Genomic DNA, 13,439 nt, shown 5'->3' on the forward strand with positions numbered 1-13,439 from the left:
AGCCTGCACCGATCATGCTGCCCAACTGAACTAAAACTCCCTACCCTTCCGGGGACCAAACCCCTCCATTCCCATCCTATTCATGAATTGGTCAAGATGCCCCTTAAAAGTCACTATTGTATCTGCTTCCACTACCTCTCCCATCAACGAGTCCCAGGCACCCACCACTCTCTGTGTAAAAAAATCATTCATTTGAAATTCATCAAGAAGAGACATTTCACCATTTAGACTTCAACAGTGTTTAATAGTGAGAAAGAATTATGAAGAAACACCAGTTGGTTGAGAACAACCACTTTCAACATTTCAAAATGCTCATCTGTTTGTCAATAAAGTACATTTTGAGTACTGCTGAAAAAAGACACAGGTCAAAGCTTTTTGTCCTGCAATTAACAGGACAGGTTTGAATTTAAACAAAGCTTGGCAGTTAACTGTCAGTTATTAGTTGACTGGTGCATTTTCTATGGCAACACCTCTACCAATCAGAGTCCACTTGCCAACCAATCAGCATTCTCTTCTCATGAAGTATAAATTGTTCCCTTTACATTTGGTATTCTTGAGAATGTCCTGATGAGTACAAAACAAAAAGCTTCAACATGTCTCTTTTTTAGTAATACTCAAGTTCTGTACTGCCAAACGACGAATTAAAGTTCATTTTATTTGGTGGATACGCTATCCTGAAGGTCTTCTGTCCTGTATGTTGATTTTAAAAACTTCAAGCTTTCTTTAGTGATCAGGCATCCAATGGTTCAGGTAGGCAGTTCTCAACTCCAGCAAAACTCATGTGATAATGAAGTTGATGGTACCAAAAGTTAATATCCTGGGAATCAAGGTGAATAAATTCTTCAAATCGCTTGAGAGTCAACTGAACTCGACGCAATGAGAGCTGTGGACCAACAGGCAACTCGTTGCAATCATTGAATTTGTTTTCTGTTATTTTGACGGTCCTTTTATACTCATGGATTTCTTGCCACCTCCCATTCCCATGAAGAGGTGAGGTGGACCCATGCAGGCAGATGCATCACAGATACCAGGAAAGCCTCTGAGCCCAGGTGAGCCAGGAGATCCTTGTTCACCGGGTACACCAGGTTCACCACGGGACCCATCTCGCCCATCTTTCCCAATTCCAGGCAAGCCAGCAACACCTAGAGCCAGAGAAAAAATGCAGTGAGACCCAAAGAACTGCTAGTATTTGGGTTTAGTTGCCACATTTGCTGAAAGTGAACTGAGATGAAATTGGAACCCAAAAAAACATTTTTCTAAATTGTGAAATCATTGTGGATCTCATAACCGCAGGGAATGTTTGAAGCAAATAATGTAGATGCATTTAAGGGAAAACTAGACAAGCTTACAAGGAAGATATACATGATTACAATGGTAGAAAAGACAGGAGAAGGCCTGAGTAGAGCATAAGCTGCAATCCATGTGGACTGGTTGGACAAAATGCTATTTCTGTAACATATGTAAGGAAGTGTGATAAAATGAATATGTACACACATGGTGCCTGTTTCAGCTAATCAAAATAAGTGACAGCCATTCGCTGACTCATTCCTCAGGCTGATGCCCTGACCAATCAGTATCAAGCTGCCTGGTTTAAATTTTAAACAATGCTTGGCAGTTAATTGTCAGCCACCATCCACTATACATTCTCCATGGCAACACCTCTACAATCAGCATCAATTTGCCAATGCATTAGCATTCTCTTCCCAGTCAGTACAATTTTCCCCTTAGTTTGGTGTTCTTGCAAAGCATCCTGGTGAGTGCAATATGAAAAACTTCAACAGCACATCTCTTGTTTCAGTAACACACGTGAAATTTTGTGAGTCTTGTATTTTTTTGAATTGAAAGAATGAGCATGTAGATATGACTATACAAACTCGGAGCAGGTGTAGGCCATTTGGTCCCTTCAGTCTGCTCCACCATTGTATAAGATCACGGCTGATCTGATTGTAACTTCAACGCCACATTTCTGCCCACCCCGGAAAATCTTTCACCCTTTGTTTATCAAGATTCTATCTAGATATACCTTAAAAATATTTAAAGTCTTTGCTTCCACCTCTTTTTGAGGAAGAGAGTTCTAAAGACTCATTACCCTCTGAGAGAAAAAAAACTCCTCATCTCTGTCTTAAAAGGGAAGCCCGCTAGTTTTAACCAGTGGCCCTTAGTTCAAAATTCTCCCACACAAGAGTAAACAGTTATCGCACTGCATCCTTCTCAAATGGACAACAATTAATTCTATTGGCTATTGTTCTTGCATTTGGTCCCGGGGTTACATTACTATTTAACATGGATGTTGAGCAGGAAGACACACACTCAGGATCAATGGGGTTGCAAGGTCTCCTTAAGGAAATTATTGATTATTCTGAAACATGAGGAAAATGTCACATGATCACCCATGTGGCAAGAATAATAATTTTGTTTTAAATGCGTGGAATTTTTAATAGGCACCCATCAAGTTTGCAGCCATCTTTATCACCTCCTCAATTATATCTGCAAATCCAACCGAATCGGATTTCTTCTGTTTCTCAATGTTTTCTCACATTAGACTCATGCCTTGTGTTGTGTAAGTCTGGTTAATCGCTTCAGCATTGTCTTCTGAATACTTGACTCATATACAGCCTATGTTCCACAATTTATCTGATGAGAGTTCTCCTGTTGACAACAATGAAGGGGTTACCTGATGAGATATGACCTGTCCTTGATGGATTGAATTTTTCCCATGGACTATTTTTCACATTAGAGCCATAGAATTATAGAGTCATAGAGGTTTACAGCATGGAAACAGGCCCTTCGGCCCAACTTGTCCATACTGCCCAGTATTTACCATTAAGCTAGTCCCAACTGCTCGCGTTTGGCCCATATCCCACTATACCAATCTTACCCATATAACTGTCTAAATGCTTTTTAAAAGACAAAATTGTACCCGCCTCTACTACTACCTCTGGCAACTCGTTTCAGACATTTACAACCCTCTGTGTGAAAAAATTGCCCCTCTGGACCCTTTTGTATCTCTCCTTTCTCACCTTAAACTTATGCCTTCTAGTTTTAGACTCCCCAACCATTGGGAAAATATGTTGACTATCTACCTTAGAGTAAAAGGATTGTAATAAGAGAATTTGTAACACTAAGACTTCCTGTATTAAGTGTTTACCTGGCAATCCTTGAGACCCTGGTGGTCCACGTTGTCCTACTCCTTCTTCTCCTTTCTCACCCTTCTCACCTTGTGCACCTGTCAGGCAAAAGGTCAGAGTTCAAGCTCAGTTCTAGGAGCAAAGGTCAGTATGAAAACAAGTAGAAATCTGAAAACTCATTAAAAAAACTTTTGAAATGAAATAAGAAAATATTTCTTGGTGCATCAACCCACTTTTTCCAGAGACTGACCTCAAAAATCGGTAACCAATAATACACATGCCATATGTCAAGTGGGCTCTGCCAGAATGGCCAAGACTTGGATACACTGGGTGGAAGTTTCCCCTCTTGCCCGCCATGGGAATTGCAGCAGGCAGGACAGAAAATACGGCAGACCAAAGGTCCATTGACCTCAGGCAGGCATTTCCGGTGTTGGGGCAAGCGCGGCCAGAAAACCTCGCCCACTGAGTACGGGCATCAAACTAGATATTTCATGATGGCCTATTAGCAGCTGGGCCACTTCTCACCCCTAAAAGTCCATTAATTTCATGAGGGTTTGTAGCTCTGGCAAACCAGTGTTTCCCCAAACAAGCCTTCAACTGGGAACTGACATAACGGCAGTGATGGGGTACTTGGTCACACCAGATGTTGCTGCCTGGCTTCTGTTGGAAATGAGGCCCAGCTAAGTGCTCAGGTACAGTCAAAGCCCGAACCGTTCTGAGACAAAGTCCTGTGGTGGGGGCAGGAACCAAGAGTATTTACCACTGCAGAGGCCAGTGAGAATTTGCATCATATTGCAGAATGTTGGCCGAATTAATTATGTCATTGGGGGTTTCCCGATGCTTTGTGTGATGGGGTGGGCTGGATGGCAAACTCCCCGCCATCAAATCCAGGCGCCATGTTTAAAAGGCGCCCAGACTTCAACTTGCCCACTGTTGAAAGAGGAGATGGCCCACCAATCACAGGCAACTCCAGCCTCCAAATTCAGTGACGCGTCACTGGAAACCCTGCTCAGTGCAGTGGAGACACAGTGGATGGAAGGAGAAAGCCGAGCGTTAGACCAACCCTGCATGGGAGGAAGTCTCCAGGGTGGTCAGTGCCCAGGGTCTCACCAGAGGACTGCAATGGAATGTCAGAAATGGATGAATTAATTAATCTGTTCCACCAGGGTAAGTGAACCCCACAACTGCTCACACTCACCTGACTGAATGGTGCAGACATATTGGTGCAGGGCAGAGCAGATCTAAGGTCACATATGTAAAGCTTGTTAATTGCAGGTTACCACACTGTGTTTCTCTCTTCGCAGATGCTGCCAGGCCTGCTGAGTTCACCCAGCATTTTCTGTTTTCATTTTAGATTAGTACACTGCCTAGCATTCTCCATTGCCACACTTTTATAGTTACCACAGCTAGTGAGGAAGGTGGAGAGGCGGAGCTTACCTGTTTACAGTTCTAGAGACGAGTCATATGGACTTGAAACATTGGGTGTGATTTTCCATGATGTGGAGATGCCGGCGTTGGACTGGGGTAAACACAGTAAGAAGTTTAACAACACCAGGTTAAAGTGGACTTTAACCTGGTATTGTTAAACTTCTTACTGTGATTTTCCAGCCATGGTCGTCCCAAAACCAGAAAATCCCACCTGAGGCCAACGGGCCTTTTCACTGTTTGCACCGCACCTGCTACAATTCCCATGGCGGGCGGGACGGGAAAATTCTCCTCATTAACTCTGTTTCTCTCTCCACAGATGCTGCCAAACCGTCCGAAGTTTTCCAGCATTTTCTCCTTTTATTTCAGATTTCCAGCATTCACAGTATTTTGCTCTTGTTTACCTGTCTATACAGTTGCTCCAGAGCGAAATTCAAAACAAACTTTTTTTAAAGTTTATTTATTAGTGTCACAAGTAGGCATACATTAACACTGCAATGAAATCACTGTGAAAATCCCCTTGTCATCAAATTTCAACGCCTGTTCGGGTTCACTGTGGGAGAATTTAGCATGGCCAATGCAGCGAAACAGCATGTCTTTGGGACTGTGGGAGGAAACCGGAGCACCTGGAGGAAACCCAAGCAGACAAGGGAGAATGTGCAGACTCTGCACAGGCAGTGACCCAATACGGGAATCGAATCCACGCCCCTGGCGCTGCGAGGCAGCAGTGCTAATCACTGTGCCACCATGTGAACTTTGCTATCTGCCTTTCACATAATCAACCAACAATTTGTTCTTTCTTATCTTTTTGATCTTTTTTAGATACACAATATTCTCTTCCATTAAGGGTAGGTAAGTAAGTGAGTGACTTTCTCCCACTTGTTAGCCTGTTATGTTAGGAGAAGACTGTTTGGACAAAAGTGAGCCAGGGGAACACAGAGTGGGGAAGCAACAAACCTGTACCTCTCCTATACCACACAGCTGAAATCAGCATGCAACCAAGACACCCTTCCAACCAATGTGCATCTCCACCTCGATGCCAAATAGCTGACGGGGAGGTTCCATGAATGACACGATCAGTTGAAACAATACTCTTACCTTTGGGTCCTGGTTCGCCAGGGTAACCTTGGTGACCTTTGACACCTTGTGGGCCTATTGCACCTGGGTGTCCTGTCGATCCTGGGGGGCCAGTTGGTCCCGGTGGTCCAGGTGATCCAGGCCGGCCTGGTTTCTCAAATGATACTGGCCGTCTCATGCTGGCAGAGAGCTGAGAGATGTGCTCTAAAAGGAAAAGAACAAATGAAAAGTTGGCCTCACAAAATAATTTGCAAGGTCTAATGTTCTTTCAACCAGTTGCAGCTCACACTACATTTGTTCAGCCCAATTCTACTAATGCTCTGCACCGTCCATGTGATTTCAGCTCCTTTATCCTTGCCGGTGGAGCAGGACATACCCAGGGATGGTGATGGTGGTGTCTGGGACATTATCTGTAAGGTATGATTATGTCAAGCTGTTGTTTGACTAGCCTGTTAGACAGTTCTCCCAAATTTGGGACAAGCCCCCAGATGTTCATAAGAAGGACTCTGTAGGGTCCACAGGGCTGAGTTTGCCATTGTCGTTTGCAGTGCTTAGATTGGTGCCGGGCGATCCACCAATTTTCAATTCCTTTTCATGGTCTCTATAGTGGTTTGATACAACTGAATGGCTTGCAAGGCCATTTCAGAGCACATTACTGTGGGTGTGGTGTCACATGTAGGCCATGGAAGCCAGACTAGGGAGGATGGCAGATTTTCTGAATAGATTTTACAATAATTGACAATGATTTCATGGTCACCATCACTGAGACTAGTTTTTAATTCCAGATTTTTAAATTGAGTTTAAATTCCACCAGCTGCCGTGGTGGGATTTGAACCTGTGTCCCCAGACCATTAGCTTGAACTTTCCTATTACTACTACACCATCTCCTCCACCATCAGAGAGCCTGAGCTGTCAATCGAACAACGTTGACGCAAGTGTTATAATACTTGGATAGATGTCTGGGCTCTCAGCCATAATAAGGCTGAGCTCAGAGCCCAGACATCCATCATGCTTGGTAAAACAGCTGCACCCCAAAGAAAACAATTTTTGATTGATCTCTCAGCCTCTCTGATCTTTGCTGTCAATTTCACAATGTTTTTAATGCAACGTTGTGGTTCCAAAGGTTTGTGGCTTTTGTTACTGATGCCCAAAAGATCTAGATAATTGACACTTTAATTAGCTTGTAGCGAAATGACTTTTTTTCCAATATGGGAGACAGTTATGAATGAATTGTATCATAAAGTTATCCTTAAAAACACATCCTATTGTCACTACAGGGTTCATTGGTTGTAGGCAGTGTGTCAATGGGCATGGAAGTGCCATAGCATGGCATGGAGGGGCATGATTGGTCATAGGGGGTGAGTGGAAGGGCAAAGTTTGCTACAGTGGACATCAGGAGGAATTTTAGAACTTATTTTTAAAAAGGTCTCCGCATGCAAATGAGGGCTCACAACTCCTCTGAGGGGCTGTTAACCACGGCTAGAGATTAGCACATCTGTGACAATTGGAGTTGGGTGTTACATTTTTTACCTATTCAGCAACTAATTAAACCTTCTGGTGCCCCTCACTGGGGCTAAAATTCTCCCCAGTATCCTTATTGCTGAATAATATTTTGAAATGCTTCGGCTAATTTTATTTTATTGTGAAACCGAGGTGATGAACCACAACCTTAAGTAGAGGACACCAAGAAGGTTCAAGAGGGTAGGGGGAGAATGCAAACTAAGCCTGGAGGTAACAGTTAGGATTATTAGTCTGGACCTCAGGATTATTAGACCTAGTAACATAACCACTGTGCTACTGTTCCCAATTTCTCCAATGCAAACACTGGGGCTGAAATGTTACCACTGTTCCCGCGGGCGGGATTTTCCCGCTGCAGTGAATGGAGATTTGCATGGGATCCAAGTACTCCGACCCTGCTGCAGTGGGAGCGTGGCATGAATGGCCAGTAACTTCGCGCCCTGGGTCTCAGTCACCGGAATCTTTCCTCCCGGCCCGCCACAGGAATCGGAGCGGGCAAGGGGTGGACAATGGGGAGGTCCGTTGACATCGGGTGGGATTTTCCAGACTCGGGTCGAGCGGGGCTATAAAATCCCACCCAGTATTGCTAAGGTGAGAGTGCAGCTAATATCGAAGGGCATCAACAGAAAACAAAGCAACAAGACTATGCCATCCAACTTTGCGCTCCCATCCATCCCAATCCCACCAACAAATTGGAAAGGGAGAATAGGAGGAACAAAAACTCCGGCTGGGATTTTCCAGACCCTGGATCTGCCATGGGGAATGCGGCGGGCCAGTCAAAAGTCCATTGAGTTTCAGTGGGACCAGACAGTCCTGATGGTGGACAGGGCTGGAAAATCCCACCTGGGCACTTTGAGGTTATATTGCACTAAAGGAGCATATGCATGCTTCGTGAATTCATGTGAAATTTTTCTGTTGGTTCTTCTGATCCTTGAACATAATTGCCTCTATTAAAACAGCAGATTCACCAAGTGTAATAGTTTCTCAGAATATCTTCAAGGTCAAAATGAACGGAGAAAGCGCCAGGCAGGTGGAGGGGCAGATCCATTGAAAATGAAAAATGTCAAAATACCAGCTGGAAACAGTATTCCCTCACCTTGAATCATGCTCATACACACTTCCCTGATTCGATGCTCACTCGCCTCTTTGCCCTGTGAAGAAGATTCAGTTTAGCAGCCAAGACATATATGAAAGTTCAAAGCAAAGTACTTAGTCACTGTTTGTCCTTACAATTACTGCACTGAGCTATTGAGGTGAATCTTTCAAGTATTTTATTGGTAGAATACTTGGCTTACATTCAAGAGTTACAATCCCATACTCTCAGATGAATTCTAATGTTTGATAACAATGAGAAATAAAGTAGTAAATGCTATGTTTATCCAAAGCGGATGCATGTTTATGCAATTTCCTTCCTCCTTGAGGCTCAGCTTGGAATCCAGTCCAGACCAATGGGATATATGTAAGGGTGTTATATTGGAATTCATAATCTAACTCCTGGCAGCAGCAAATCCATTACACAAAATTATCTCTCACTCAACACAACAGTAGCCATGATGTGGAGATGCCGGCGTTGGATTGGGGTGGGCACAGTAAGAAGTCTCACAACACCAGGTTAAAGTCTAAAAGGTTTCTTTGCAATCATGAGCACCTGATGAAGGAGCAGCGCTCCGAAAGCTCGTGATCCCAAATAAACCTGTTGGACTTTAATCTGGTGTTGTGAGACTTCTTACTGTCAACATAATAGGCAATACATTTACAGAATATGGTTTTCTCTTCAGCATGCAGGCATAAAAATGTTGATGAACCAGAAGGGTGATACTTATTGCAGGTAGCAGAGGTCTCATCTACTTGCCTCTGAATGAGGAAACACAACCTCACCCTCAGTGCTTTCCTGCATGGTAACTGCCTCACTTGCTGGTGGTTAAGTAGCAGCAGTGGTGGGATGAGGCCCCTATCTGGGGAATTCAAGTCATCCACGAGTCTTCCCATCCCAGACTTAATTGGGCAGGGGTAAGAATGTGGCAGGGTTCCCACCCAGCACCCTCCATCGGATTAAATGCACCTCCCCCAACTCCTCCCCCCCACCTCCAAACCTACTGAGGAGGAGGGTATTAAATTCCACCCAAAATGTTCATTGTTCAGACTGGAAGGCAGGAGTCAGACTAGTTTGCACCAGGGCATCATCACAATGACGCATGGTGAGTCGTCATCACATTCCTAACTGCCACAGGAGGACTGGAAGAAGGAAACCTGCCAGAAGTCCCAGGGTAGGACATTCCGGCCACGCTCGCCCCAAGAACGGAAAATCCCGCCCGAGGTCAACGGACCTTTGTATGGTCCGCCATCCCCCTAACCCCCCCTACTCTCCACCCAACCACTACAATTCCCGTGGCAGGCAGGACGGGAAAATTCCACCCTCAGTCTACGTTCAGCTCTTTGTAGTGATTTATAGTGGGAACCAAAAAGGAAATTCCAAATAGTCCCCTGGTTACCCGCAAACAATTTGCCACAAACTTGTTCCTTTCACTTTGACTCAAATTGCCAGTTGTCAAATGTTTGAGTGCCGTGCATATCAATAATGTCTCAAAAACGGCTCAAAATTCATTTTCTACCAGTAACCTTGACCCACCTAGAAACAAGGATCTCTGCAATTAATTAATGGGATGGCTGCTTAAATCTGTAGCTTTATTTGTAGAATGGTGCCTCAATAAAAGAATTCTCTAAAAATATACCTGGGCAAGCATTCGCTCCTTCCGCTTTCAGTGTGACCAGGGCAGCAGTGCATTGCAGTAGACCATCCAGACTCTTTCAACGGTACCTTCCAAACCTGCAATTTCTGTAGCCTCGAGGAATCAAAGCAGCACACTCATGGGAACACCCCACCACCTGCAATTTTCCCTCCAAGTCACACACCATCTTGACTTGGAAATATGTCCTGTCTCTTCATCGCTACTCAGTCAAATCTCCCCACCTAACAGCATGATCGGTGTACCCACAACACATGGCCTGCGGAAGGTGCCTCACTCCCACCTTCTCAAAGGCAATTAGGGATAAGCAATAAATACTGGCATTGACAGTGATGTCCACATCGCATTAATGTATTTAAAAAGTACTATATATTACAGAGTTTAAAATTAATTTATTAGTCACAAGTAGGCTTACATTATCACTGCAAGTTACTCCGGCGCCTGTTCGGGTGGACTGAGGGAGAATTTACCATGGCCAATGCAGCTAACTTGCACATCTTTGGACTGTGGGGCGAAAGTGGAGCACCCGGAGGAAGCTCACGCAGACACAGGGAGAACGCACTAACCCCACACTGATAGTGACCCAAGCCGGGAATCGAACCCGGGTCCCTGATGCTGTGAGGCAGCAGTGCTAACCACTGTGCCACCGTGCCACCCTTGATTAGCGAAAACAATCAGATTTTTTTAGTTGAAGTGCACATTCTTGCAGCTTATGGTATCATCTTCCTGACTCGGTGTATTACGTTATAAAATGTTTATTTTATTTCTTGGGATTGCACGTTGCTGACAAGGCCACCATTTGTTGCATATTCCTAACTGTCATTGAAATGGCAATAGAACATAGAACAGTACAGCACAGAACAGGCCCTTCGGCCCACGATGTTGTGCCGAGCTTTATCTGAAACCAAGATCAAGCTATCCCACTCCCTATCATCCTGGTGTGCTCCATGTGCCTATCCAATAACCGCTTAAATGTTCCTAAAGTGTCTGACTCCACTATCACTGCAGGCAGTCCATTCCACACCCCAACCACTCTCTGCGTAGAGAACCAACCTCTGATATCCTTCCTGTATCTCCCACCATGAACCCTATAGTTATGCCCCCTTGTAATAGCTCCATCCACCCGAGGAAATAGTCTTTGAACGTTCACTCTATCTATCCCCTTCATCATTTTATAAACCTCTATTAAGTCTCCCCTCAGCCTCCCCCGCTCCAGAGAGAACAGCCCTAGCTCCCTTAACCATTCCTCATAAGACCTACCCTCCAAACCAGGCAGCATCCTGGTAAATCTCCTCTGCACTCTTTCCAGCGCTTCCACGTCCTTCTTATAGTGAGGTGACCAGAACTGCACACAATATTCCAAATGTGGTCTCACCAAGGTCCTGTACAGTTGCAGCATAACCCCACGGCTCTTAAACTCCAACCCCCTGTTAATAAAAGCTAACACACTATAGGCCTTCTTCACAGCTCTATCCACTTGAGTGGCAACCTTTAGAGATCTGTGGATATGGACCCCAAGATCTCTCTGTTCCTCCACAGTCTTCAGAACCCTACCTTTGACCTTGTAATCCACATTTAAAGTAGTCCTACCAAAATGAATCACCTCACATTTATCAGGGTTAAACTCCATTTGCCATTTTTCAGCCCAGCTTTGCATCCTATCTATGTCTCTTTGCAGCCTACAACAGCCCTCCACCTCATCCACTACTCCACCAATCTTGGTGTCATCAGCAAATTTACTGATCCACCCTTCAGCCCCATCCTCTAAGTCATTAATAAAAATCACAAAGAGCAGAGGACCAAGCACTGATCCCTGTGGCACTCCACTAGCAACCTGACTCCAATCTGAAAATTTTCCATCCACCACCACCCTCTGTCTTCGATCAGACAGCCAGTTACCTATCCAATCGGCCAACTTTCCCTCTATCCCACACCTCCTCACTTTCATCATAAGCCGACCATGGGGGACCTTATCAAACGCCTTACTAAAATCCATGTATATGACATCAACTGCCCTACCTTCATCAACACACTTAGTTACCTCCTCAAAAAATTCTATCAAATTTGTGAGGCACGACTTGCCCTTCACGAATCCGTGCTGACTATCCCGGATTAATCCGCATCTTTCTAAATGGTCGTAAATCCCATCCCTAAGGACCTTTTCCATCAATTTACCAACGACTGAAGTAAGACTAACCGGTCTATAATTACCAGGGTCATTTCTATTCCATTTCTTAAACAGAGGAACAACATTCGCCATTCTCCAGTCCTCTGGCACTATCCCCGTGATGTGGAGATGCCGGCATTGGACTGGGGTAAACACAGTAAGAAGTTTAACAACACCAGGTTAAAGTCCAACAGGTTTATTTGGTAGCAAAAGCCACACAAGCCTCGAAAGCTTGTGTGGCTTTTGCTACCAAATAAACCTGTTGGACTTTAACCTGGTGTTGTTAAACTTCTTACTATCCCCGTGGACAGCGAAGACCCAAAGATCAAAGCCAAAGGCTCTGCAATCTCATCCCTTGCCTCCCAAAGAATCCTAGGATACATTTCATCAGGCCCAGGGGACTTATCGACCTTCAGTTTATTCAAAACTGCCAAGACATCCTCCCTCCGAACATCTATTTCCTCCAGCTTATTAGCCTGTAACACCTTCTCTTCCTCAAAAACATGGCCCCTCTCCTTGGTGAACACTGAAGAAAAGTATTCATTCATCACCTCGCCTATCTCTACTGACTTCATACACAAGTTCCCACTACTGTCCTTGACCGGCCCTAACCTCACCTTGGTCATTCTTTTATTCCTCACATAAGAATAAAAAGCCTTGGGGTTTTCCTTGATCCGACCCGCCAAGGACTTCTCATGTCCCCTCCTAGCTCTCCTAAGCCCCTTTTCAGCTCATTCCTGCTAACTTGTAACCCTTAATCGAGCCATCTGAACCTTGTTTCCTCATCCCTACATAAGCTTCATTCCTGAACTTTCTTAAATGAGCTGGCCTTGCAACCTGGGATAAAGTTAGCTTAGCGCAGAACTGGCAGAAACAGAATTGGAGGTTCCGCAGCTTTGCCCAGGATTGCAATATCTACCCCATAGTTTACAGAGCCAATCTGCCTTCGGATACTTACATCTTTACCTGGTGATCCAGGGAGTCCTGGAGCTCCTCGTACTCCCTCTAATCCTCGAGCACCAACTGCACCTGAAGGCCCCTGAAAACCAGGCCGCCCAGGAGGTCCTTTTGGCCCACTCGGACCAGATTCACCAGGAGCCCCAAGCTGTGAAGGTAAAGTTAAAAGGTTTGACTCCGGCCAGTATGCACATTCTATTTGAATATATAACAAAACTTTTGACCAAAACGCATTTACAAACTGGAATTTTTATTCAGCCAATTGTATCTTGGTGATCGGACTGGTGGATCTCAAGTTTCATTCTGAATTAATTTGTATCCTTGCCTTACTGATTGAGACTGCAGGTCAGATATTATGGCTTCATTTCATGGAGTCACATTTGCACTTAGCTTGTAGTTCTGTATGAAATTCAAGATTTG

General features: G+C 44.6%; 1 protein-coding gene across 1 annotated transcript in view; it reads right to left on the reverse strand.

Moving 5' to 3' along the window:
* Positions 1–218: 218 nt before the first annotated feature.
* The window catches only part of col9a1c (collagen, type IX, alpha 1c), a 138,802-nt gene continuing 125,581 nt past the window's right edge, over positions 219–13,439 (reverse strand). The window contains exons 34-38 of the mRNA XM_078217022.1: positions 13,021–13,167; positions 8,245–8,299; positions 5,652–5,834; positions 3,149–3,226; positions 219–1,142 (exon numbers count right to left, since the gene is read on the reverse strand). Coding sequence (XP_078073148.1) covers positions 931–1,142; positions 3,149–3,226; positions 5,652–5,834; positions 8,245–8,299; positions 13,021–13,167 — 675 coding nt within the window. The 3' untranslated portion in view covers positions 219–930. The remainder of the gene's footprint in view (positions 1,143–3,148; positions 3,227–5,651; positions 5,835–8,244; positions 8,300–13,020; positions 13,168–13,439) is intronic.

The sequence above is a fragment of the Mustelus asterias genome, chromosome 7 (assembly GCF_964213995.1).
Source record: "Mustelus asterias chromosome 7, sMusAst1.hap1.1, whole genome shotgun sequence".
NCBI classification, from domain to species: Eukaryota; Metazoa; Chordata; class Chondrichthyes; order Carcharhiniformes; family Triakidae; genus Mustelus; species Mustelus asterias.